Source organism: Panthera pardus, unplaced genomic scaffold, assembly GCF_024362965.1.
Source record: "Panthera pardus isolate Hobbes unplaced genomic scaffold, ASM2436296v1 HiC_scaffold_22, whole genome shotgun sequence".
Lineage (NCBI taxonomy): Eukaryota > Metazoa > Chordata > Mammalia > Carnivora > Felidae > Panthera > Panthera pardus.
This window is the reverse complement of record NW_026526788.1, coordinates 76,219,414-76,246,849: the sequence shown is the minus strand read 5'-3', so window position 1 is coordinate 76,246,849 and position 27,436 is coordinate 76,219,414. Positions and strand designations below refer to the sequence as shown.

Sequence of the window (27,436 nt, the reverse complement as noted above, 5' to 3'; positions counted from 1 at the left end):
CAAAATTATGATTTCATGAAAATCTCCTGTGATTTTCTTAATAACATTTTCCTTTCTCTAGCTTACTTTATTATAAGAATACACATATAATACATATAACATACAAAGTATGTGTTAATCGACTGTTTAGGTCATTGGTAAGGATTCTGGCAACAGCAGGCTATCAGGAAAGTTTCTGGGGAGTGAAAAATTATACTTGGATTTTCAACTGCACGAGGGGCCGACAGCCCTAAGCCCCATGCTGTTCAAGGGTCACTTGTATTTTCTGAGCACGCACAACATTTACGTGATTCCGCACTTGAAACTATATGATATTAGTCTATTCACTGAAGTCTCACCCATCCCGATTCTCTCCATCTTTCCATCTACCTCCTATGACTCCTTTTACTAATCGTGTTCTTTAGATCTTGGATTATTCTGCGTTGCTGTTATTTCTGTAAAATAAGCAAGTGCAGAAGCAGACCGCACACACCGTTACCCTGGCATTGTTCACCTACCCATCCCCTATCACTCCACATCAGTTCACAGAGACAGCCCTCATTCTAGTTTACTGCTAGACTATCCCATTGTGCACATATTCCCAAATTTATTCTCTCCAGAATTTTGCTACGGTCACATGTATGGATGGACATGTCCGGGTAAATCGTTAGTAGTGGAACTGCTGAGTAAAAAGGTAAATATACGTGCACTTTTGTGAACTACTGCCCAATCCCCCCCTCCGGGGAGTGCTCCGTGAGTACTGCACGAGTTACTGGTTTCCTCAGATCTGCAAGGGCATGTTTTCAAGCTCTCAATTTTTATTGATCTGACAGTTGAGAAGCAGATTCTTAGTGTAATTTTAATCTGTATGTTTCTTATTAGGAATAAAGTTGAGCATCTTTTCATATATTTAAGGGCCATTGGTATATATATATTTTCTTCTCTGTGGATAGTCTATTAAGGACTTGGAAATAACTTCTAGAAATACCTTCTCCCAGGTTATCATTTGTATTTTGCTTTGCTGATAGTTTCTGTTGCTATGAAGTTTTTAAAATTTTTCCATTCGGTAAAATCTATCTTGTACACCCAGGTTATTAAGAGAGGAATGTACCTGGTAAGAGTGAGACTCACCTACATACCTACAGAACCATTAAAACCAGCACCGGAAGAGACGAGCGTGGGTTAACTTATTAGCACACTCTCTCTCTACTCACCCTTACTAGACAACCACGTAATCCTCCAGCTCTCAAGTCGGCCCCTGCCACTTTCAGACGGTAGTGGCTGCTGGCAGTAGGTTACAAAATGTTTGGAAATAGTCCATGTGAGGACACAAAGACTTAACGGTACAAATTAAGCTTGGAAACAGAGGAAGTTTCCAGGTTAAGTGGTAGTTTCTTAATCAATGGACAATGAAAAGACACAAGAGAATATTCTTAAAAAGCAGCACTCCACAGTTTTTACATAATGTGAGCAAGACAACCTTTACCAAGCCAGGGCAAACGGAGGGAAACGTCTGATTTTTAAAAACAAATGTGTCATTTCTCCGAAACGAAACATTGCTGATGGCATCCCAATGGGGGTGAACAAATTGCAAGTGAACTCCATTCCCTCCTACCTTTCTTCTCAAGGGCAAAGATCAGCCATGAGAACACAACGGGTGACCATCTCGCAGCTAGAGAAAGTCAGCTACAAGAGCTCGTTCATGTCTAGAAATGACAGTGTAGAATGAAAAGGCGGCTCGCGGCACAGATACTCTCCCTCACACGTTCCGCTTGGTCTGGGCTACAGCTATCGGGGTGTCAAACAGAAGCACGCCCAGACTCTTGGCTGCCTGTGTGACAGCGGTGCAGAAAACACTGAAGAGCTGAGAAGAAAAGCAGGAGGAAGATCGCTCCCCCGCCAAGCGGAGGTGGCAAATGGCAAGGCGCGCAGGCGGTCTGGGAAGGAGAGGACCCTGCCCTGGTGACTTTTTCACTATGACGCAATGAGGGGGGGAAGAAGGGACACAAGAAACACTACTGACATTTTGGGCGGGACCATTCTTCATCATCCAGACTGTTCCATGCACTGCGTGCTGTTCGGTAACCCCAGACCTCCCCACTGCCCCCGCAAGTCGTGACACATTTCCAAATACCCCAAAAGAAAACCACTGGAAATGACTGGAAAGCAGAGGCAGACGAAGAGGCAGGGTTTGGGCATAAATCTGACTGCAGAAAGCCTCCTTCTGTGTGCTCCCTCGGGGAAAAGCGTGTCGTCCAGCAGTGGCCCGAGCAGCCGGGAGGAACTGGACTGTGGTCTCTAACACCACACCGACGCCTTTCAGGGTGTGTGGAAAATGCATCCAACTGGAACGTCATTAAACAAGTCCCACACTCTTGGATTCCTTCTTGACGCCGCTAAAAAAAAGTCTTATGATTTTTTTTTTTAATGCCATTTTATGACCCTGATAAATAAGGCAGCAAAGGTTCTCCAACTCAAAAACAGGGCCCCTCGTCTTCTATGTTTGTCAGACCTTCTCGCTTATTGAGGTGGGGAGGGCTGAGACAAATGTAAACGGGGGGACAGGGGGAGAGGACTTTCTAAGCTGTTCTAAGAAAACCGACAAACCTGAACCAGTAGGATATTCTCTACTTGTTATTAAGGAGAATTAAAGAAAATTTATTAAGTATATCACTGCATATGACCTAAAATGATTTTTCATCCCATATTAAGAAGCCCAAACTGTCTAATTCCCCAGAATAGGGATATATTAAACATAATTTTCCCAGACCATAGCAGCATGTATCTGGAGGTAAACACAGAGACCTCTTCTTGCTAACTCCATATTTACACTGCCACCAGTTTTGATTCTTTAATGGGTATCGAATGTTGTTTAAAGGTCAATATTGACCTTTCCCCATTACTATTTTAAAGACTTTCCCTTTCTGGCTGAGGGTACATCACTAGAGATTGGATAGGAATGATTTAACGATGGGCTCCGATTCTGTAGTCACTTTAATTTAAGAAAGAGCTACCTTGGCTTTGGTAGACTCGAATTTTAAATTAATTGTGACTGAAAAGTTTTCAAACATTTGGATTATACTAGCGCACCTCTTTAACCTACAACTAGTAACTAAATTAGAAAGAAAACCATCTTGAAGTTCCCTCGATTTCCGCAAGAACTTGAGGTGTGTTACGGAAGGAAGGAGGGGATGGCCGCCCCTCTGCGAAGCTGGCAAACGTCTCAAGGACAGATGCGGGCATGCAATCCTCAACCCCTGGCTTCAGCAGGTGGCCATCACAGTCACACAGGAGGAAGCGACGGTACCAAATCCACTGGCAGGGGTGGGGAAGCGACAAAAACAAAGCACACCTAACAGAACTTCGAGGGAGCCCGGCCAGCATCCGCAGCACGCTGGGAGCACCTCAAGCAGGAACGCAAGGTCCAAGGGCAGGTTTCAAAACACTGTCTCTGAATGTGCCAAAGACTGACCTTCCAGAGGTACAGACAGTTCCCAGAGCTGCCAGTTCTAGGCTGAAACTCAGCAAGTGACCAAACAAGTCTCTTAGGAAATGTTCTACAGATCAGCAGCCTGGAGTGCACACCGCAGGGATGCCTGGAGAATACTTAATGCAGGAAGTTTCCTGCTTCGCTCCAATTAGGATCAGAAGGTCTGTCTCCCTCCAAAAGCACATTCCAAGGATGAACGCTGTATTTCATTGGACACAAGCTGCCTTTCAAACCGACAATCCCACTCTTTTTTCAAAGTCACAGAGGTTATAGTTACTAAAATATTCTTCATTCTGATAAAAACAATCTAAAAATAGGTATGATAGAGCAATCATCTAATTTTATTTTGACTGGCCATTTAACCTATCTTAAGATAGGTATCAAAATTCATGACAGAACACTGTCTGTCCTTACCAAAGTACCTTTTCTATGATACATGCTCGCCCCTTTCTTTTCTAACATGGTTTGTTTTCTCCCTTCCTTCCTTCCTTCTTTCTCCCTTCCCTCCTCCCTCCCTCCCTCCCTCCCTCCCATCTATCTATCTATCTATCTATCTTTCTTTCTTTCTTTCTTTCTTTCTTTCTTTCTTTCTTTCTTTCTTCTTTCTCTCTCTCTCTCTCTCTCTCTCCCTCCCTCCCTCTCTCTGTCTCTCTCTGCCCAACATGGGCTCCAACTTGTGAGATTAAGAGTCACATGTTCTACCTACTGAGCCAGCCAGGCAACCCCAGTGATATATGCTTGCAAAAGAGATCAAGCTCATTAGGAAAAAGCCAGCAGCACCTAACCACTAGATTCACCTCCTCTGATGAGTTCTCCTGAATTCTAAGTGTATCATTTTTACGTAGACATCTTTGATCTTTTGACAAAGCACTCTGCAAAGGGTCAAAGAAGGGGCACTTGCCAAACCAGAGGCGGAGAATGACTGGCATCTGCAGTTACAGAGTCCAGCGCACTCAAGCTTGAAGTTAATATATTTCCTTAAACTCAGATGGTTAGAAAGCAAGACCGAAATGAAACACAGGCAGCTCTGTCTTTGGAAGAGAGCAGCCTGGACGAAATAAAGACAGGTGTCACACACACACTTTCACTGGCGTCCCATACCGGTTAACTCTTGTTCATCCATTCTGAAACACGTGGACTTCATAGACATCTCCAGGACTCGGATACACCCGTCATCTGATGCCAAGATCACTTTATCTGAAGTACACCAGTCCACATCCAATATCCGAAAGGTCACGTTTCTTCCGCTTCTTAAACTGCTCACCATCTGAACCTACAAGAGTGAATTTGGTTGTCATTTTCAGAAAGAAAAGGAAGATGTTCATCACAGACGCTGCCTGTGGCAAAGACCAGCGCGAGTTAAAACCGAACAGTCTTTGGCAATCTCCTTTCCACATGCAGGTTGCATTTTAAAGATTCCAAAGACAGTGATACCATTAAAAGCGAGAAAATGGTTTTGAGAAGCTTGCTCGACCCATTACACAGGCTTCATTTCTACATCAGAAGGAGGGAGAAGAATACAGCTCCTGTACACAGCTTGGTTGGAGGGCCCCTCCCGGGGCTGAGCCCACCTCTTTCGTGTCCCACACTTCCGCACCGTCGCTGTACATTGCTATTAGTTTTTGGTTTCCTTTACCAGGGGCAAAACGAATCTTCCTCACCCAGCTGCGGTGTGTAGGTATTCCTCTGAGGACACACAAAAACAAAATGCCAGTATGAAGCAGGGTAAGATCTCGTCACCAGAAACTATGTCCAATGACTCTAGGTCTGTTTTTGACAAGGTCTGGTGACGCGAGAACCACTTTGCTTTCTGGGACAGGGGTCCCATCCGACGGAAAGGGTCTGCCTTTTCACAACAACTGGAATAATGTCTCAGCAAGCACTTCTGCCTGCACACTAAATGTCTCCGACGAATGACCCAGAGCTTGGCTCAAGGCCCTTCCTCCCAAGTTCAGTGACAAGAGACCCAAGGGTGCAAGCGACACCGGGTCATGTTTAAGGATCCTACTTACCATGTCACAAGCCTCCGAAGGAAATGTAACAAGAAGCTACTTTTTTTTTTTTTAATCAAGTAATATTGCATTCTTAAATCATACCTGGATACTCTGCCTTTCAAGTCCCAAAAATTTAAATTTCCATCCATATCTCCAAGAACTAATGTGTCACCTTTCCAAGCGATGCAGGTAATACTACCCATACTTCCCTAGAAAACAACAGCAACAAATACACATGGTTTTCACTACGTAAGAGCCATCAAAACAGAGAAATATTTTTACCTAATGTGATAAAATAATACAGGTATTTTAATTAAAACTTCACTATAAACGGTTTTGCTTTAGTATGAATGCCATCAAATATTAACAGACTTCGGACACTAAAAGTGCCACCCACCTAGTTCATCAATTTCAACGATGAAGAAACAGGAGATTTCAATTTGACAGACATTAAGTTATCTGAACTAAATTTATAGAGAAAAGATATCTTTTAAGGAAGAAATACCTCATAGAAAGCAAATTAAAAGAAATAAAGAGAAGGAAGAAAACCTTTTCCAGAGAGCTCTTGTCTCCAACTTATCATTCACTGCAAAAGGATAAACCAATCTATTCCACAGGAAACTACTCAAAGCTGTTTCAGAACGGATTGTGCAGTTTTTCTACTGAAAAGGGGACCCAGGGTTTCACGGATACCTTCAGGAATAATGAAGGTAAAAAGACACTGTAGATTATAGGCGTCTGCACAATCTGAATTCACAGAAAGCTTTGCAAAGAAGGTACACATGGAAACTCAAATATAAGAAGGTAACACTATTGTAGTAACTCCCAGGCAGGGGAGAAAGGAGCCTACTGCTCTAACAGACGCACAGAGGCAGTGTGACAGAGACCCTAGGAGTTCTAGCTGCCTGGGCTTGGATCTGAGCTTTATCACTCAAATCTGTTGTGTGCTTTGGGGCGCATTCACTTAATCTTCCTGCCTCTTGGATTTATTATGGATCAAGTAGGTTAAGCTCATGCAACTTGAGGAGTTCCTATTACTTTTAATGAATTTCTACAGGAAAGGGCTCAAAACAATGACCGCTACACAGCAGTCAATACATGCTACTATTAAACCATATTATTGCTTATTTATTTCTCCACTTATTAAATCTGCTTTTACAGCTATAAAACAAAATAAAAATAAAAATCCACATGCTTAGTTCTCATGCTATCCATAGTAGGAAGTAGAAAGCTCAAGGTTTGCCAAATTGACTATTAATAGACTGGCCCACACGTCAAATACTGCATAAATCCTAGTGGTAGTCAAGAAATAAAAGAAAAAGACTGGATTAAAAATGAATTATTTTAGGGGCGCCTGGGTGAATCAGTCGGTTAGGCATCCAGCTCTTGATCTCAGCTCAGGTCTTGATCTCAGGGTCGTGAGTTCAAGCCCTGCATTAGACTCCATACTGGGCATGGAGCGTACTTTAAAAAAAAAAAAGTATTTCAAAGAATTCAATAATAAAAAACTTAGAAAGGTATGTTAAATAAACAGGATTCTATATAGTATGAAGCAACACTCCAAGGTCTTATTAAACAATTTTTAATTAAGAATTTGCCTTTAGGGGCCCCTGGGTATCTTAGGTGATTAAGTGTCTAACTCCTGATTTCAGCTCAGGTCGTGATCTCACGGTTCATGAATTTGAACCCCACATCGGGCTCCACGGTAGCAGTGTAGAGCCTGCTTGGGATTCTCCCTCTCTCTCTCTCTCTCTCTCTGCCTCTCCCCCATGCTGTCTCTCAAAAATAAATAACTTTAAAAAAAAAAAAAAAGAATTTGCCTTTACTCTTTAGTTTTAAAAACTTTCACATTTTATAACTTTACTTCCTAAACTCTAAAAATTAAAACGTAAAAGTTTAAAATTTAAGCTCTGAAATCAAATTAGAATTATAAGTGAAGATATTAATACAACCATATAATTAAACAATCCAGATCTTTCTACCTAAGAGTCTGTTGGTGGGATACGAGCCACATGGAATACCAAGGTGCTTTCAGAGGATGCGGCATAAAGCTGCTTTGTGGCTCCAAATAATCCTGAGAGAACTAAATGTAAGATTAAAACTCAACAGAGTATTATTAGTTGACACTGTTATGTTCCTGTATATAAAATATGATGTTCCAAAGATCAGAAGTAAGGCTGGCCACAAAGCAGGGACACTCATTCTCTCCCACTGTTCCAGTTTTGTGAATAAAGGCAATCAACTACAGACACTCCAGAATTTAAAATACGCCAAACTTTCCTTTTCTTTTTACCGTCTGTATATACACTATAGTTCTGGGGCCAACTCAAAGCAAATGTTTAAGACTTCACATTTGGGAGGAAGGTAATAAATATTGGATTAAGACAAGCAAACAAAACCCTGCCTAAATTCTATATTAGTCCCTAGAAAATATTTAAATTCCAGAGAATAAAAATGATGAGCCAATTCCTCGTGTATTATTGAGAAGATGCTCAAATCCCTTTCCCTAACTGCTCTAACCTGCTCTAAACTACATACTCATTTCACCGGAGGCTGGTCATTCCATGAGAAAGTGGCTTCTAGCCATGGAATAGAAAGCTCTGGCAGGCAGATGGAGACTCGCTATAGCCTTACTTTAGACCTCCACAAAAGGAGACAGAATCTTACAAGTCCTGAGGCACAATTATCATGCTGAAAGGAATACTTTTAAGAGGGAAACTTGGGTCTAATGTCCAAAAGTTTTCAACTTTTTCTGGGGTAAGGAGGAACTGGCATCTCAATTACTGGATCGTTTCTATATCCTCATCGCAAGCGTGGAGCAGATTAGCAGCAGATGGAACTGCCTGCGAGTGGCTCTAGAAGCGCTGAGATGGGGCTTCTCTGGGCTTCCGGAGGAGGAACCTTCTATTTTCTAAGACAGCAGACAGATTCCACGGGACGGCCACAGGGCACTGCAAGTCTTCCGTCTGCACCCCTTAGTGGTCTTTCATTCTATACGCTTAAAGTAAGTTACCTTTCTGTTAGGACTACCAAATATCAATCTTTCACACTCTCATTACCACCTCCATCCTTTCAAACTAGTGACAATTGGAAAAAGGTCAAAATAGGCATTACTAAGTCTCAGGTATGACCTGTTCTATAGAACAGTAAAAATGAAACTGGTTTGAAAAGTACTTTCACATGTTAGTTTCCATTTCTAGGAGAGAAGGTTGTTTGGCCTCAACTCTTCTGTTGTTTACAAGGAAGATGTGGCAGCAGCCTCTAAGAGGTCCCACTAACCCGGCCTTGAGGACTCATGTCCCTTGGCAGTCACCTCCCCAGAGGAACAGGACTGCCCCGTGAACCAACAGCACACTGAGGAAATGATGGAGTGTGATCGCCCAAGGTCCTAAACACTGCAGCTTTCTCCGTGTTCTTTCTTGGATCACTCGCTCTGGAGGAAGGCACTCGACCCTCTGGAGAGGGCCACGTGAGGAGGAACAGAGGCCACTCGTCAACAGCCTGCATTATTTTGCAATGGCCTGTGAGTTAGCCATCTGGAAATGGACCTTGCACCCTGGCCGCCATCCTGACTACAACCCATGAGACTCTGAGTCACCTGCAAAATACGAGGGCTGGCATTCAACTAAAACATTACATTGTTAGACAACAATTTTAAATGAATAGATGTATTTTATGCCATCGTCTCATCCCTCCACTTAAGCATTATAATAGTATTAGTTAACAAAAACATCTTCTTAATCTCTTCATTAAGAACAACCTCTGAGATGCACGCGGACATGAACTGTGAACTACAGAACCTCTGGGGATCTCACAAGGTCATAGAAGGATACACATAAGTTAGTGAATATTAATACCATTGCACTTACAACCTGATTACTATTACCCCAAAATAATGTTAGACTGTAAGTCAAATCCTTCAGGGTAATGCCTGAAATGGAAAGAGGAGAGACACTGGAGTCAGACGACAGACCTGAGTTTAGAACTGCCATGTCGCTAAGCTGGGTAATGTTGGGAAAGTCACTTGTTCTCCCTCAGTTTTGTCACAGATAAAATGGAAATAATTCCTCATGGATTATTAAAGGGATAAAAAGTAAGTAACACGTAGTAAGTATTTACGCTAAGTAGTTACAATGTTATTCTCTAGCAGTATGGGACAAGTTTATTATCAATGATAGTATCTCCTTAAATAGTGAAGTTTATTATTTACATTAAACTTTCTGAAATAGTTTCACAACTTAACTATGGCTTCCCTGGATATGGAATCAACAGAATCTTTGATCAGAACTCTAAATGAAGATTTAACCAGGAGTTGGACTCACATCCGGTGGAATCCGAGCACTGTCTTTCACGGAGTTTCCTTCAACCGTGAGATGATAGACTTGGCCGTCATTATCAGTAAACACAAAATGTTCTCGGGCAGAGATGTTCTGGCTGAGTTCAGATTTACTTTCTGCCTCCTGCAACAAGCTTTGGAATAGAGAAGATAAAGGTATTTCTTTTCCCTAGAGTGACAGTTAATTAACTTGCCCAAAATATAGATGCATTAACAAGAGGTCCAAAATGATTTCAAAGAAACAAACAAATCACAAGAAACAAAAAAACAAAACAAAAGGCTGAAACGGATCTTTGCCCAGCTACTAATATAGAAAACACAAATTAGGGGCGCCTGGGTAGCTCCTGATTTCAGCTCAGGTCATGATCCCAGGGTTGTGGGACTGAGCCCTGCTTTGGGCTCTCTGCTTAAGCTTCTCTCTCTCCCTCTCCCTCTACCCCTCCCCCACACTCACAGGCTTACTCTCTCTTAAAAAAAAAAAAACCCAGAACAACAACAAAACACAAATGACTCCCAACTGGTCACACTATGAGAGAACACTTACCCCCCCCAGAGGCATGCGGTCATCTAGACCTCACACAAGGAACTTCTTCACCATTTCTGCTGCAGAACACTCCTCAGCAGAAGAGAGGCCTTACCTCGACCCATCATTCTTTCTGAAGTTTTTTATTTGTAAAATTGATGGGAATGGGGATGGGGACAGTCCATAAATCTAGAATTCTCTCTGTATTTTCTTTGGTGTACATAAAATGAAAATATGATGTATCTAGATGTTCATGCTACACTCATTTGAATTTCAGCAGCTGAAGTTTATGGAACACATTCGCTAATGGATGCCGACATGTGGATATTACTGGGTACGTTATTGACCGCACTAAGAAATGAAATAATAGAATTCACTTCAGTCTTCCAGGTATGCACCGAAGCACAACAAAGTATGTTCAAAAGCAGACTGCACCTTGCTGCTAGAGATGCCTTTGGGTGACACTTGTCAAGTTCCCGAGCATGACACTGGTATCCCAAATGACCAAGGCAGGAAACAGCACACCGCACCTGATCACGGACGATTCGACGACACTCAGCTCTGTATCTGAGACCACAGTCTGGCGGGCCATGGCCTCTCGGGTGGCCAACTGTTTCTTTCTCAGGCTCTTCAAGTTGTGAGATGGTGACCACTCCTGGGAAGCAAAGACAGGCACACCTGGAAATGCTGAGTTTACTTCAGTCAAAGAATCCTTCCAGAACAGCTGGGCATGCTCGCCACTGCCTGGCATCACTTCTTATTACTGCACATGAATTCACAATTTGTTCTGAGGTTTTATCTGTTTACACAAAGGTTGAATGAATGCATTTTAATTAGTGCTGAAGGCAGATTTTAATAGTCTACCTCTTACCTCCTTCTCCCTCTAATCTTTAATGAGAGCTTAAGGTAGAAGAGTTTAATGGCAAACTTCCAAAAGGTCTAACTTTTTGGTGCTTTCTTTTTCTTACAAAATGAAAATAATAAATATAATTATGAGATTTCCTCTTCCCTACTTCTACCTCTCCCCTGCAGGTGCACAGGGTGAGATTCGTGTTCCTCCAATCATGGCCCACTGTCATCCACAGATCCACCTCAAAGCTCTGATTTTATTTACTTATTCTTTTGCATTCCCACCTATTCTAATGCATTCAATCTAATATCCTTTCATGTGCACAGATTCTTCATGGGTAGTCATTTTCCATGCATGTATTCGTACCTTAGATAAAGAGGACCGCGTCCGATCCTGCCCTGTTCCTAACTCTTCTCATTTAGCACAATCTAAGTCCCACCTCTGTGTCTTCTGCATGCTACACAATACTCCACGAGTGCATCCGCCGATTTTTAGTCTCTCTGTTCTCTCAGCAAAGGATACCCAGACTGCCTCCAAACTCTCACGACAAATAACGCTGCAGTCAGTACCCTCACAGAAGCTCCTTTGTGATCAGGGGCTGAAGAGCTGGCACACAGGGGATGTCTGTCTGCCCAGGCGCAGTCAGTCTGCTCTGCAGAGCGCCTCACTGATCTGCTTTCCCACCAATAGTTGCATAAGGATTCCTGTGTCCCATACCACACCCGCATCTGGTTTCCCAGTTTTTGCTAGTCTAAGAGTTATACCATGGTTATCTTATTTTGCCCATCTTTAAAAACAGATGAGTTTGAATCTTTCTTCATATGCTTCTTGGCCTTTTAGGTTTCTCCACCAACCGCTCCCGTCCTCTGGCCATCTTTCCACGGGGGTTCCTGTCCTGTCACTGTATAAGTGCAGGACTTCCCACGATCCCAACCCCCTACAGGGATTAGCTGGTCCTTTGTTGGTTGCAGACACCGGTAAATTTCTTTTTCCAACTGGTCTTCTATATTTAACTTTGACGTTAGTGTCCTTCATTGAATAGAAAGCATCAATCTTGACATAATTAAATGCATGAATTTTTCTTTTTTTGCCTTTTGGTTTGAGCTTCTATTGCCCTTTCCTGCTTCCAGGACACAAAAGTATTCTTTTTTGTTTGACTATATCAATCTTACAGCTTTACATTTTTACATTTAGGTCTTTAATCCTGGAGAGCCCACTTCTGAATAGAGTATTAGGTAGAGATCCAGTATTTTTCTCCATAAAGTGAGACCACTTTCCCAATACTGTCCTCCACTTTTTTCAAGGCTGAGTTAGCTGTTATGATTTTTATCCTTTCATAAATCTTTTGGAGTATGTTTATCATGTTCCTCAAAACATCTAAGTAAAATTGTAATTGGAATTCCACCAACGGTATTATCTTAACCGAACCAAGAAAATAAGAGTTATCTCCAGGTATTTAGATCATCTTCTCTTGAACACACATTTTTAACAAGAAAATACATGGCAGTAATGACTTCAATTCGAGCTAAAGAAAAATACCCACCACACACACACGCCTATGTCCTTCACGCATGAAGAACATTTAGTTCTTCAGCTGGAACTTACCAAAGCAGTCACCGCAGGGAAGTTTTTGGACATCTCTCTCAGAATGGTACAAGTCCTAACATCCCATAACTCCAGGGGTTTATCTTTGAATACAACTGCCAAATACTGCCTAAAATAAACAAAATTACTAAATAAGCCCCTTATTGCAAGATTTTCACCATAATACATATAAAAAGTTGAGTAAATCAGAAAACTCACATGACACATTCTAAATACAGACGATATAAATTAACATTTAGTTCTCATGGCTAATAGTTTTAAGAAGGTAAAACCCTAAGATGACCTTTGAGAGCCATACAGCCAAACTTACGTAAGGAGCCCAGCTCAGAAGACAGAATAAAAAAAGGCACAAGTTCATATCCTGGTGAAACAGTTTATGGTAATATGGTATTCCTCCCAAGATTTAATTTTCTGGCACGTGACATGAGAATACCCCTACCTAACCCAATGAATTGGTATGAGGATTATGGTAAAAATTAAATGAAAAAGTAAAGGTTTTCATAAAGTTTCTATCATGCTGACACTGAGGAAATGTGAGAGTAGAAAGATCCCTACATTCAGTGCATCCAAAGACTTATGTTCTCTTGCTCAGGACAAGATAATTTGTGCCACTTGATAATTATGTGGCCTCAGACAAACCAGGTAATCTTTTGGAGTTTTAGTCTACTTATCTTTGTAATGGTGTTAATAACACCTGTCTTACCTCCCTCACTGAATGCTCTAAGAATAAAAAGGGGGAGGGGAGGGGAGAGCGCACATGAATTAATTTTATAAACCACGATGGACTATACAAATGAAATATGTTACACTTTTTACTATGTCTAACATAAAGGCATCTAGTGGCTTGTATGTAAATAACTAATATAAGACAAAATCTGGTGAATGCTATAAAGATTCACTACGAAAGAAGAGATTTATTTTGACAATCGGGCAATGGCATTCCAGGCAGAGTTACAAATGTGACAAATGGCCAAGACAAGAAAGGACACAGAGCGGGGGAACACGCTACCTGATGCAGAACGTGCGACAGCAATCATGGTGAGAAAGACTAAAGTGTGAATTCTGGATCACATCACAAAAGACTTAGAACATGTCAGACTAGGTTATAAAGAGATTTATCTTGCAGAGAATAGTGGATCACTGAAGGCTTTCGGATAGGAGGGATACAGTGATCAGTTGTTTTAGGTGTATTAACTTAGCAGGTGTATATAGAGTCAAGACTGGCTGGAAACAGGAGAGACTGGAGTCCAAATAGTTTAACTGAACAATTCTGAAAACTTTCAGTCTCAGGACTCCTTTACATTTTTAAAAGTTATTGAGGACCTCCCGCAAAGAACTTTTATGTGGTTTATAACAATTGACATTTTGCATATTAGAAACGAAATCTAAGAAATTAAAAACTATCCTTATTAACTCATTTTAAAGTAAAAAAAATAGAAAATAGCAAAGTGGTAGATTTCAACATAAGTCACATTGATGATTACATTAAATAGGAATAATTTAAACACTGTCATTTGAAACACAAATTACCAAATAGAATAACAAGCCCGGACTACATGCTTTCTAGAAGAAATCAACTTTAAATGTAAAGACATAGGTAAGACACAAGTAAAAGGAAGAAAAAGATACACCATGCAAACTTTAGTCAAAAGAGAGCAGGAGTGGCTATACTAATCAGACAAATCCGACCTACTTCTGAATAAAGAATAGGACCAAAATAAAGAGGATATTTCATAATGAGAAAGAAGTCAATTAATCAAAAGGACATAATAGTAATACCAAATATGCATGTACCCAAGAGCAGAGCTTTAAAATATCTAAAGCAAGAACTCAAGTTCTTCAAAAGAAGAATACATCCAGAACAAAGTTCATTTCAACACTCATCTCTCAGTAATAGAGAGAAAGGCTGGCAGAAAATCTGTATGAATGTGAGACTTGAATAACTACAAACCAATCTTTTCAAGAGCATATGGAACATTCACTAAGACAGACCACATTCTGGGCCACATAATAATCACATGAAATTTATAAGGACTAAAATAATATAAAATATGCTGACTCTAATCAAAATCATAAATTAACAGAAAGATATCTGGCAAACCCCTAAATATTTTGAAATTAAACAATGTATCTCTAAATACCCACAGAAATGTTAAAGTATAAGGGCGCCTGGGTGGCTCAGTTGGTTAAGCGTCCAACTTCGGCTCAGGTCATGATCTCGCAGTTTGTGAGTTGCAGCCCTGCATCGGGCTCTGTGCTGACATGACAGCTCAGGGCTTGCTTCAGAATCTGTGTCTCTTTCTCTCTCTGCCCCTCCCCCCGCTCAATCTGTCTCTCAAAAATAGACATTAAAAAAATTATTATACAGTGAATTAAAAGAAAACTCATCACATCAAAAGGTGTAAGGTACAGAAAAAGTAGTGCTTATGTAACATTAAATGCTTATATTAAATTTTAAAGAAAAACCTTAATTCAATCATCTACAGTTCTATCTTAAAAGGGCGAAAGATTTATACGATCTGAAGAGAAACCAGAGTATACAGTTCTATCTTAAGAAACTAGAGAAAGAACATATTAAGCCCAAAGTAAGCAGGCAAAAAAAAAAGATACCTATGGCATTCGATGAAACAAAAACTAGAAAACCATAGAGAAAAATTAAAGAAACTGAACAAGGTTTTTTGAAAATATCAACAAAACTGATCACTGTAATTCAGTAATATCAGAAATGAAAGAGCCATCATTCAGGTGAAACAGACATTAAAATAAAATCATGAACAAGTTTTAATCAATAAATTCAACAATTTCATTGAAATGGACAGATTTCTTGAAAGCCACTACCAGAGTTCATTGGGGAAAAACAAAAAAAACAAACCCTAAATAGTTATATATTTATGAAAGAACTGAATATGTATTTAAAAGCTTTTCCACAAAGAAAGCTCTAGGCCCAGGTGGGTTCCCAGGTGAAATCTTCCTATTTAAGTAAGGAATAATACCAATTCTACACAAATTCATCCAGAAAAAAAGAAGAGGAGGAAATATTTCACAACTTGTTTTACAAGGTCAACATTACCCTGATTCTAAAACCAGACAAGGATAGTACATGAAAACTAGGTCAGTATCTTTCATGAGCACAGATGCAAAAAATCCTTAATAAAACATTAGCAAATCAAACCCAGGAATATACCAGAATATTAGCAAATCAAATGCAATAATATATCATGACCAAGAAAAATTTATCCTAGGGATGTAAAGTTGGTTTAACATGAAACAGAGGTCCATGTAATTCACCATATTAGCTGACCTAAAACAAAAACCACCATCATGGTGACGTCCATAAATGCAGAAAAAGCATCTGACCAAATCCATCACCTTCTCAATACAAAGTTTCAGCAGACTAGGAACAGAAAACTTCCTCAATCTAACAAAGGGCACCTACAAAACATCTACAACTAACATTTTGCTTAATGTTGAAAGACTGAACGCTTTCTCCGTAAAATCCAGAAACAGAACAAAGATGTCAGTTCTCATCATTTCTATTCAACATTGTACTGGAGGTCCTACTCAGTACAGCAAAGCAAGGGGGGGGAAAAGGCCCATACTCCAGAAAATAGAGATATAGAAGTGTCTTTACTGGCAAACGACAGTGAAGTATGTCTATATAGAAAATAGTACGGAATCAACAAAAATGCTACTAGAAATATTACTGAAAGATATTAAAGCTGTAAATAAGTGGAGGGAGACACCATGTTCATGAATCCCAAAACCTGTTAAGATGTCGATTCTTCCCCACATTGATCTATGGATTCAATGCAATCCCAATCAAAATCCCAGGAAGCTTTTTTGGGTAAAATTGATAAGCTAACTCTAAAATTTATATGGAAATGCAAAGATCCTCATAAAGCTAAAGCAATTTTGTTTTGTTTTTTTTTTTTATTTTTTTTAATTTTTTTTTTTAACGTTTATTTATTTTTGAGACAGAGAGAGACAGAGCATGAACGGTGGAGGAGCAGAGAGAGAGGGAGACACAGGATTGGGAGCAGGCTCCAGGCTCTGAGCCATCAGCCCAGAGCCCGACAGCGGGGCTCGAACTCACGGACCGTGAGATCGTGACCTGAACTGAAGTCAGACACCCAACCAACTGAGCCACCCAGGCGCCCCAAGCTAAAGCAATTTTGAAAACTATTGTGGACAGCTTACTCTTTCTTTTTTGTTCTTCTGATTGGTTTTCATTCAGTCTCTATGTTTAATAATCTTGCTTTACATGTATTTTCTCTTGGAATGAAAAAGTCAAAACTTACTAAAATTAAAATTATAAGGAAAGAACATCAGTTCTTTCACTCAACAAACCCATGCTGAAATAGAAATGCATAAGAATTTCATTAGGTAACAAATAACATTTTCTTAGTGGGTGATAGGTATTTACAATAGAGCTATAGCAGAACAAACAGATTACTGGTTTTACCAATCTAATGAAATGTTATCTCATCTTTTTAAGTAGAAATTAAAAGCAATAGGGGTGCCTGAGTGGCTCAGTTGGTTGAGTGTCCAACTCTTGATTTCAGCACAGGTCATGATCTCACACAGTTCATGGGACAGAGACACGCGTCGGGCTCTACATTGACAGCACAGAGCCTGCTTAGGATTCTCTATCAGTCTCTCAAAATAAATAGGTAAACATTAAAAAAAAAAAAAAGAAATTAAAAGAAATAGCAATTTAATTTTGTGATCAAAATATTTTCTTGGATAGAGCTGCATAGCACCATTTATTATCATTAAGAAATTCTATACGTACACTTTCTTCAAGATTAAAACAAATTTTTAAGATTCCATTGTGATAACACTAGATTTTTTTTGGTTCATACTTACTTCAAATGAGATACTTTAATCATTTCGATGGGTGACTCATCATTGCCTCGTTCACCGCGAAAAGCAATGCTCCTACCTTTATTGCAAATATTAAAGAAAATGTAAAAAACCAGATAAAACATGTAAGACACAAGAACTTATCCACACCAATGGAATCTGATCTGGGCTGCCTCTACTCTCCCATTCGTTCTTCCACTTGCTTCTAAGTTATTTCAATTACTCTAAATTTAAAACATATTCTTAGAAGTATTACAAGTTAAAGACAAATTAATATATTACTTGTATTCAAATATCTATTTTATACAAATATATTTTCCTTTGTTGTAGAGTTTTTTGAATACCTTCGGTGGTTTCTTACAGTTGTATTTTAGAAATTAAGAAATCAATTTCTAAAGTTTCAACACATTTATGGTAAAGGAATTGTCTACTATAAAAACTACTGGTATATTTAAAGTAATATAAATATTTGCATGCTCACGAAACTAACTAGTGGGGAAAACACTTTCTAAATTGGTACTTAAGATTTCTTGTCCCATGAACAAAGCTCAACTGAAAGACTTTGACATATTCCTATCAAAAGCTCTCTACACATTGAAATTGGGGAATGATAAGAATTAGTTAACTGCCAAAGAAGCTAAGTGGCTTTCTGTAATTAAAAAATGCAAATTCTACTTCATGTGGGAACAAATATATTTTAATAACTTTCTCACATTTGTATTTACATTAAACAAAAGAGAGAAAGTAATCAAAGACAAGTGAACGCCTGCATGCCTCCCTCCTCCCCAGTGCCATCAAATGAGATCTCCCTCTTCTTATTTGCCAAACACCCACATCCTTTCCTGACTCCGCTGGTCTGCTGCCCTCCTTTATTAGACAAGACTAAAAAAGTCAATCATCTATGAAGTCAAATATCCCACTTAAGCAAGTCAGTAACTATGACTTAGAAATTTGTTCATGAAAAATAAATACGTGAAAGAAAGATTTTAAGTTAACTAACAGTCTTGAACTTGAGCTGACCGGGAGGAAAAAATGGGAAAAAATGAATGACACTAGAAAACAGCATTTCACCCCCAGGCTACCATGTAATTAGAGAAACCCCAATCTGGGGGCAGGGTTTACTAGGCAGGCCACTTCCACTGAGACCAGAACACTGAACTGATTCCAGTGGGGCTAATTCCCTGAGGTTTAGTAACATACTCTGATAAGTAAGAACAACCATACCCTGGAGATACATACGGAGAATACAAGGAAACAACCACATACTTGATTTACCGCACACACACGTACACACATACATATCTTAGGGTTAAACCAGCTACATATATATTCTCGTTGCCACACCATTTTAGAGAAACTCAGGACTATTTTGTTAAGAATTCTATTTGAAATCATGCATGTGCCATAAAATAATTTGAAACTCTCACCTTATTCTTTCTTCAAGTTCTTCATTTTGAGATTCACTGGGTTGTAGGTTTTTAAACAATTCTGAACAAGTTACTTTACTGGAATGTTTCCTATTGTAGTCTTTAAACTCCCAAATTTCCCTATTCAGTCAGCCAGAGACTACCAAAAGTTTTAAATATGAGCACTTAACAAGAATCCTTACCTACAAATTTATAAAGGTTTTCCTACAAAGGCCAAAAGTTATAAAAGAGAATCTAATAAAGCCTAATACAAAGATTTATTTTAAAACTGTACTTCTGGGGGCGCCTGGGTGGCTCAGTCAGTTGAGCATCCGACTTTGGCTCAGGTCACGATCTTGCAGTCTGTGAGTTCAAGCCCTGTGTCGGGCTCTGTGCTGACAGCTCAGAGCCTGGAGCCTGCTTCAGATTCTGTCTGTCTGTCTCTGTCTCTGTCTCTCTGTCTCTCTCTCTCTGCCCCTCCCCCACTCATATTCTGTCTCTCCTTCAAAAATAAATAAAACATTAAAAAAAATTTAAAAAAATATAAAACTGTACTTCTGGTTATCTATAACAATGTACTTAAAGTAGAACTGATACCGTATTTAATTATGAATTTGTCTGTTCAGGCTAATGGTATGCCATTTACCATGCATTTATGTTAACAGAATTTGCATACAAACAAGTCTTTCTAGAGCAATTACTACAGACAAAACAACAACAAAATGAATATACAAATACAGAATACAAGAAAAAAACTCCAAGTTGAAAGAAACTTTTTTGGAACATGTTTTATAAATAGTAACATCTTTGATCAGTATGACAAACCATTTTCAATCTTTTAATAGACTAAATACACAAACCTGTTGGAAGATCAACCAGCTGAAGTTCATTTCTCACTAATCCCATATTGTTCGGTGTTGAAGTAGCAAAGGAAAGAAAACCAGTCAAACTTGTCCATTCGATACCCCTAAAGTAAGAAATTAAATAAAGTTTAGTGAAATAAACTGGGTGGGTCACTTGGTTCATCTCAGGTCAGTTGGTTCACCTCACGGTTTGTGAGCCTGAGCCCCAGGTCAGGCTCTGTCTGTGCTAACAGCTCAGAGCCTGGAGCCTGCTTCGGATTTTGTGTCTCCCTCTCTCTCTGCCTGTTCCCCCAGCCCCCCACCCTGCTTTCGCTCTCTCTCTCAAAAATAAATACACGTTAAAAAATAAAAAAGAATAATATTAACAAGACCTTTCATTTGAGCCTAATTACCATACATTTCCAATATATGTGAAATTATTTCCAATTAAAACTTTATCTCCAAATGAAATGATAAGATAGTTCAGTTACCAGGATTCATAGCAGCATTAAAATGACTATTAAAATGTGGCAAAGGAGAGAGTCACTTATCACAGTAATTTGCAAGAATTCCACTGCTTAAGAAAGAGTGGTACGGAAATATTCTGAGCAATCCCTATCAAAGTAACACCCACATTCTTTTACAGGGCTAGAACAAACAATCCTAAAATTTGTATGGAATCAGAAAGACCCCAAATAGCCAAAGCAATCCTGAAAAAGAAAACCAAAGCCTAAGGCATCACAACTTCGGACTTCAAGCTGTATTACAACACTAATCATCAAGACAGCATGGTACCAGTACAAAAACAGACACATAGATCAATGGAACAGAACAGAGAACCCAGAAATGGATCCACAAACATATGGCCAACTAATCTCTGACAAAGCAGGGAAGAATATCCAATGGAAAAAAGGACAGTGTCTTCAGTAAATGGTGTTGCGAAAACTGGACAGCGACATGCAGAAGAATGAAACTGGACCACTTTTTCACACCATACACAAAAATAAACTCAAAATGGATGAAAGACCTAAACATAAGACAAGAAGCCATCAACATCCTAGAGGAGAAAACAGGCAACAATCTCTCTGACCTCGGCTGCAGCAATTTCTTACTTGACATGTCTCCAGAGGTAAGAGAAATAAAAGCAAAAATGAACTACTGGGACCCCAAGATAAAAAGCTTCTGCACAGCAAAGGAAACAATCAGTGAAGCTAAGAGGCAACTGACAGAAGGGGAGAATATATTTGCAAATGGGTTAGTATCTAAAAATCTATAAAGAACTTACCAAGTCAATACCTAAAAAACAAATAATCCAGTGAAGAAATGGGCAAAACACATGAATAGACAGTTTTCCAAAGAAGACATCCAGATGGCTAACAGACACATGAAAAAATGCTCAACATCACTCACCATCAGGGAAATACAAATCAAAACCACTATGAGATACCACCTCACACCCGTCATAATGGCTAAAATTAACAATTCAGGAAAAAACAGGTGTTGGCAAGGATGCAGAGAAAAAGGAACCCTTTTGCACTACTGGTGGGAATGCAAACTGGTGCAGCCACTCTGGAAAACAGTATGGAGGTTCCTCAAAAAATTAAAAATAGAACTACCCTATGACCCAGCAATTGCACTACTAGGTATTTATCCAAAGGATACAGGTGTGCTGATTCAAAGGGGCACATGCACCCCCATGTTTATAGCAGCACTATCGACAATAGCCAAAGTATGGAAAGAGCCCAAATGTCCATCAACTGATGAATGGATAAAGAAGATGTGGTATATACACACAATGGAATATTACTCGGTGATCAAAGAGAATGAAACCTTGCCATTTGCAACTATGTGGATGGAACAGAGTGTATTATGCTAAATAAAATAAGACAATAAAATAAAATAAAATAAAATAAAATAAAATAAAATAAAATAAAATAAAATAAAATAAAATAAGAAATAAAAAGATCATTATGATTTCACTCATATGTGGAGTTTAAGATAAAAAAGAGATGAACATAAGGAAAGGAAAGCAAAAATAACATAAAAACAGAGAGGGAGACAAACCATAAGAGACTCTTAAATACAGAGAACAAACTGAAGGTTGCTGGCGGGGTGATGGGTGGGGGGATGGGTTAAATGGGCAGGGGGCATTAAGGAGGACACTTGTTGGGACAAGCACTGGGTGTTATATGTAAGTGATGAATCACTAAATTCTATTCCTAAAATCATTACGACACTATATGTCAACTAACTTGGATTTAAATTTTAAAAAATTTTAAAAAATTGTAAAAAAAACAAATATTCTGAGCCAGACTGCTTTTAAAGTTGGGTACACTGAAGAATTTCATCAAATTTCCTAGTTGGCTAGGAGGCAGAAATTCCTGAAGCAAACAATTTGAACTTAGCTGTTAGATTTGGAAGCGGCTTACAGTTCCAAATGGTTTATTAATTAGAGAAAAGCACAAAAGAAAAATCTCCAAGAAACGAGAAGACAGCAACCTGTCAACCAGAGGCCTGGGAGTCTCCTTTATGGGGACTGACAGGAGGTGAATCCACAGTGTCTCCCACTGACATCACCTGCAGAGTGCTACCACCATGGCTTATAGAGAATGGAGGTGGGGGCAGGTGGGGAGCCACAGGACAAGTGCACGGTCAGAATCATAAGTAGGAGAAGGAGAAATTTTGCACTACTGCCCTACCTTGGTTACAAGGTCATAGAGGCTGGCTGGGAGGGACGTCTAACCTTTGTCCTATATGCAACTGCTCATCAGCATTTATGGGACAATTGTTGTTTAACAACATATCTATGACTGCTTTCCTGATATAATGACAGAATTGACTAGCTGTGATAGGAACTTTATGGCCTGCAAAGCCTAAAATCTTTACTATCTGGTCCTTTAGAAAAAATGCATGCTAACCCCGATCAAGTTTATCCATATCTACTCCAATTCGAAAGCTATTGTTAGATTTAGCATTACATGCTGTTTCGAACAGGTCTCGCATTTGCGCTTGAAGATATGATGGCTTCCTGCATCATATCCAAACTCCTATGTAACTTCCGAGGCCATCCAGCCATTTGCTCATCCTACCAAATTTATCTCTCAATCCTCTGAATCTTGTCTGCTACTTTAACTACAGAAACTTTCCTCACTGACCCCTGTGTATCCACCGATTTGCCCTCCTCAGAGGGACAAAGATGGTCCCAAAGGAGCTGAAAATAATATTTGTTAAACCAAGGAACTGCCATAGTTATCAAGGATTTTAACTCTTTAAGTGTACAATTGTGCTGAAACACTCAAATCAGGCGCTTAAAACTGAGTGCCCTTAAGAACTTCCGTGCCTTGAGGGCGCCTGGGTGGCTCAGTCGGTTAAAAGTCCAACTTCGGCTCAGGTCATGATTTCAATGATTTCTGAGTTCGAGCCCCAGTCAGGCTGTCAGCACAAAGTCTGCTTTGGATCCTCTGTCCCCTTCTCTCTCTGCTCCTCCCCCTCTCATGCACACACTTCTCCCTCTCTCTCAAAAATAAACATTAAAAAAAAAAATGGGGCACCTGGGTGGCTCAGTTGGTGAAGCGTCTGATTTCGGCTCAGGTCATGATCTCACGGTTCGTGAATTCGAGCCCTACATCGGGCTCTGTGCTGACAGCTCGGAGACTGGAGCCTGCTTTGGATTCTGTGTCTTCCTCTCTCTGACCCTTCCCCATTCATGCTCTGTCCCTCTCTTATTTCTGTCTCTCAAAAATAAGTAAATGTTAAAAAAAATTAAAATTAAAATTAAAAAATGTCCATGCTTGGCCTGAAAAGACCTCTCTCCTTCCCTCTTCAAATACTACTTGAGTTCAAATCCTGGCTTCAGCACTTCCAGCTCTGTGCTCCCTCTACACCTTACCCGTTATTACTGCAGGAATAATAACACTGTGTACATAAAGAACGCCTGGCACACAGTAAGCGCTGCATGTATTAGCAATTACCATTATTATCATTACTATTCTTATTTCCAGATCTAAAGTCAAGCCCTATTTTCTTCGTGAATCCTCCTCATTTACTAAACTCAAAGCACACCTATACTGAATACAATATAAACTTGGTTAATCATTCACTGAAAAGCCTCACTGTCTCATGCTTCTCTTTGCCTTCTCTAACACGTCACAGTACTCATTAAGTTTCTACTTAGAGTGAACAAAAGAAGTGAGAAATCATCTTGGATTTACGGTGCTTTGTAAGTCTGGCAGCTCTGAGCAGATCTGTTCACCGACAAACCTAAGACACACTCTCCAAGGCTCGTTGCTGGCTATCTGAACACCTATGCTCCAGTAGTGATGCCACGACCTCTGGATACCAAGAATCCCGGTCCCCCTTCTTCACTCATTATTTTTACAGAGGTACCTGTGAAGTACCCAGTGTGTACCCGTGACTGTGCTAGGTGCTGAGAGTACCGCTGTGACATGAGTCGGGCCTTCTGGAACTTACGATCTAGCGGGAAAAAAGACATTACATAAGTGTGTTCTTGATTCCTTATTACAAAAGACGGTGGGACGGAGTTCCACAGAAGCTTGTAAGAATCACACAGAATCTGGTCTCTGGGGCCTGCCGAGACCCAGAGGGCAAACAGGGTGCTGCCTGAAAGTCGAAACAACTTGAGGAAATAGTGCCACTGGCTGAGAGACACTGCCCCGGATCGTACTCTTTGAAGGGAGGCACCACACCATGCCTCTCCATGTGACAGGCACTCAGTACGTTCTGGCGGATTAAATGAAGGATATCCGAGGAAAGCCAGCGTTCCTCCTTGTGACTGTACCACACGCATTCGGCCTGTTTTCCCCGCTGTTTACAAGACATCCCAGTGCTGAGCGTAGAAGAGAACACGGAGTGGCTGCTTGCTTGTAATCAAGCACTGTGAGCTTGTTGCCTTTGAGCAGAGTCCGGCAGCAGCTTTTCTATCTGATTCCTACTGATCAACTGAAGAAAATAAAAATCAAGTTGGACTTCAAAGAAAACTAGATAAGGGCGGGATTATTTCTCAACGGAAAAGAATGAAAACTCTTGTCAAACAATAGCGAGCACCGCACTGCTCTCAGGATCAGAAAGTTGCTGTCCGGGTTTAATTACACACTGAGCTCTATTAAAAACTCCTAAGAAGAGCAGTTCACTTTCTGACTCAATCCAGGATGGTTCTGCTGGGATTAACCAGCGAACAACTGTAACCGCAGACTCTGTCACTAGGTATCTGCGGTTCTCCCGGGCCTGCCGCAGAGGCTACTTCTTGACACTTAGGTGACTGGCGGTCATGGGGGGTGGGGGACACCCACCTCGGGAAGGCCTTGAACTTCTACAATGCCAAGAAACTAACTTGGGCCAAGTTACAGACAAAACAGAGATTATTTTATTTTCCAAAAACCACTCAATTTGCTCAAAGTAATAGTCAGTCAACGTTCTGAAAGTCATATAAACTGCTACTGTAGTAAGTTTTGACACTGAAAATGGTATTGTGCTTTATTATCATAAATGTAGCCTACTGGACAAAGGCACAAACCAATAATAAACTTAAAAAAAATGGAGCACATTTGTGTGATCATTCACAAATCAGCCTGAGTAGCACACCCATTATTTGGTATTGCAAGTAACACTTTATAATTCAGCATCACTCAATAACAAACATTATCACAGCATGTGTAAGTCATGTACTTAGTGACATATACCACATGACTAATCCAGGATAACAAATCTCATTTAAAACTAATAGCTTGATCCCTCCGACGGGTCTGCCTCCCGCCTGGTGCCGCAGGGCCCCTCCCGCAGCGGACCAGCAAAGGCAAAGCGAGCCGAGCCTGCCCCTCCTGCCCCTGTGCACCTTGCAGATCCACCCCGGCTGATACGCCAGATCCCATCCAAGCAGCACCACAAGCCTGGCAGGGTGCAAGTAGCCCAGACAGGGGCCACGCCACTCCACAGTGAGTCCTGTCTCCGGGAGAGGGGAAGCTAAGGTACACACCAGTCGGACTGTGGCCCCAGCGGTGGGCTGGGGGCAGACATCAGGTCTGACTGCGGCCCCGCCCACCAACGCAAGTAACTCCAGACAGCATAGAGGAAGAGCCCTGCAGTTCCGCGCCACTCCAGGGACTATCCAAAATGACGAAACAGAAGAATTCTCCTCAAAAGAAACTCCAGGAAGTAGCGACAGCTAACGAACTGATCAAAAACGATTTAAGCAATGTAACAGAAAATGAATTTAAAATAATAGTCATAAAATTAATCACTGGGCTTGAAAAAAGTATAGAGGACAGCAGAGAATCTATTGCTACAGAGATCAAGGGACTAAGAAACAGAAAGGAGGAGCTAAAAACGCTATAAATGAGCTGCAAAATAAAATGGAGGCGACCACAGCTCGGATTGAAGAGGCAGAGGAGAGAATAGGTGAATTAGAAGATAAAATTATGGAAAAAGAGGAAGGTGAGAAAAAGAGAGATAAAAAAATCCAGGAGTATGAGGGGAGAATTAGAGAACCAAATGATGTGATAAAACGCAATAATATACGCATAACTGGGATTCCAGAGGAGGAAGAGAGAGAGAAAGGTGCTGAAGGTGTACTTGAAGAAATCACAGCTGAGAACTTCCCTAATCTGGGAAGGAAAAAGGCACTGAAATTCAAGAGGCACAGAGAACTCCCTTCAGATGTGACTTGAATCGATCTTCTGCACGACATATCATAGTGAAAATGGCAAAATACAAGGATAAAGAGAAAATTCTGAAAGCAGCTAGGGATAAACATGCTCTAACATATAAAGGGAGACCAATGAGACTAGTGATGGATCTATCTACTGAAACTTGGCATGCCAGAAAGGAATGGCAAGAAATCTTCAATGTGATGAACAGAAAAAATATGCAGCCAAGAATCCTTTATCCAGCAAGTCTGTCATTTAGAATAGAAGGAGAGATAAAGGTCTTCCCAAACAAACAAAAACTGAAGGAATTCATCACCACTAAACCAGCCCTATAAGAGATCCTAAGGGGGATCCTGTGAGACAAAGTACCAGAGACATCACTACAAGCATGAAACCTACAGACATCACAATGACTCTAAATCCGTATCTTTCTATAATGACACTGAATGTAAATGGACTAAATGCTCCAACCAAAAGACATAGGGTATCAGAATGGATAAAAAAACAAGACCCATCTATTTGCTGTCTACAAGAGACTCATTTTAGACCTGAGGGCACCTTAAGATTGAAAGTGAGGGGATGGAGAACTATCATGCTACTGGAAGTCAAAAGAAAGCTGGAGGAGCTTATATCAGATACTTATATCAGACAAAATAGACTTTCAATTAAAGGCTGTAACAAGAGATGAAGAAGGGCATTATATAATAATTACAGGGTCTATCCATCAGGAAGAGCTAACAATTACAAATGTCTTTGCGCCGAATACGGGAGCCCCAAATATATAAAACAGTTAATCACAAACATAAGCAACCCTACTGATAAGAATGTGGTAATTGCAGGGGACTTTAATACTCCACTTACAACAATAAATAGATCATCTAGACAC

General features: G+C 40.2%; 1 protein-coding gene across 2 annotated transcripts in view; it reads right to left on the bottom strand.

Annotated features, from left to right (window-relative positions):
* The window catches only part of WDR11 (WD repeat domain 11), a 67,724-nt gene that overhangs the window by 12,847 nt on the left and 27,441 nt on the right, over positions 1 to 27,436 (bottom strand). For both annotated transcript variants that reach the window (XR_002082689.2, XM_019459625.2), the window contains exons 12-19: positions 19,907 to 20,013; positions 17,644 to 17,719; positions 12,778 to 12,886; positions 10,853 to 10,977; positions 9,786 to 9,933; positions 5,566 to 5,672; positions 5,041 to 5,155; positions 4,571 to 4,742 (exon numbers count right to left, since the gene is read on the bottom strand). Coding sequence is in view for 1 of the 2 variants with exons in the window: in XM_019459625.2 (XP_019315170.2) it covers positions 4,571 to 4,742; positions 5,041 to 5,155; positions 5,566 to 5,672; positions 9,786 to 9,933; positions 10,853 to 10,977; positions 12,778 to 12,886; positions 17,644 to 17,719; positions 19,907 to 20,013 (959 nt within the window). In the remaining variant the exon portion in view is untranslated. The remainder of the gene's footprint in view (positions 1 to 4,570; positions 4,743 to 5,040; positions 5,156 to 5,565; positions 5,673 to 9,785; positions 9,934 to 10,852; positions 10,978 to 12,777; positions 12,887 to 17,643; positions 17,720 to 19,906; positions 20,014 to 27,436) is intronic.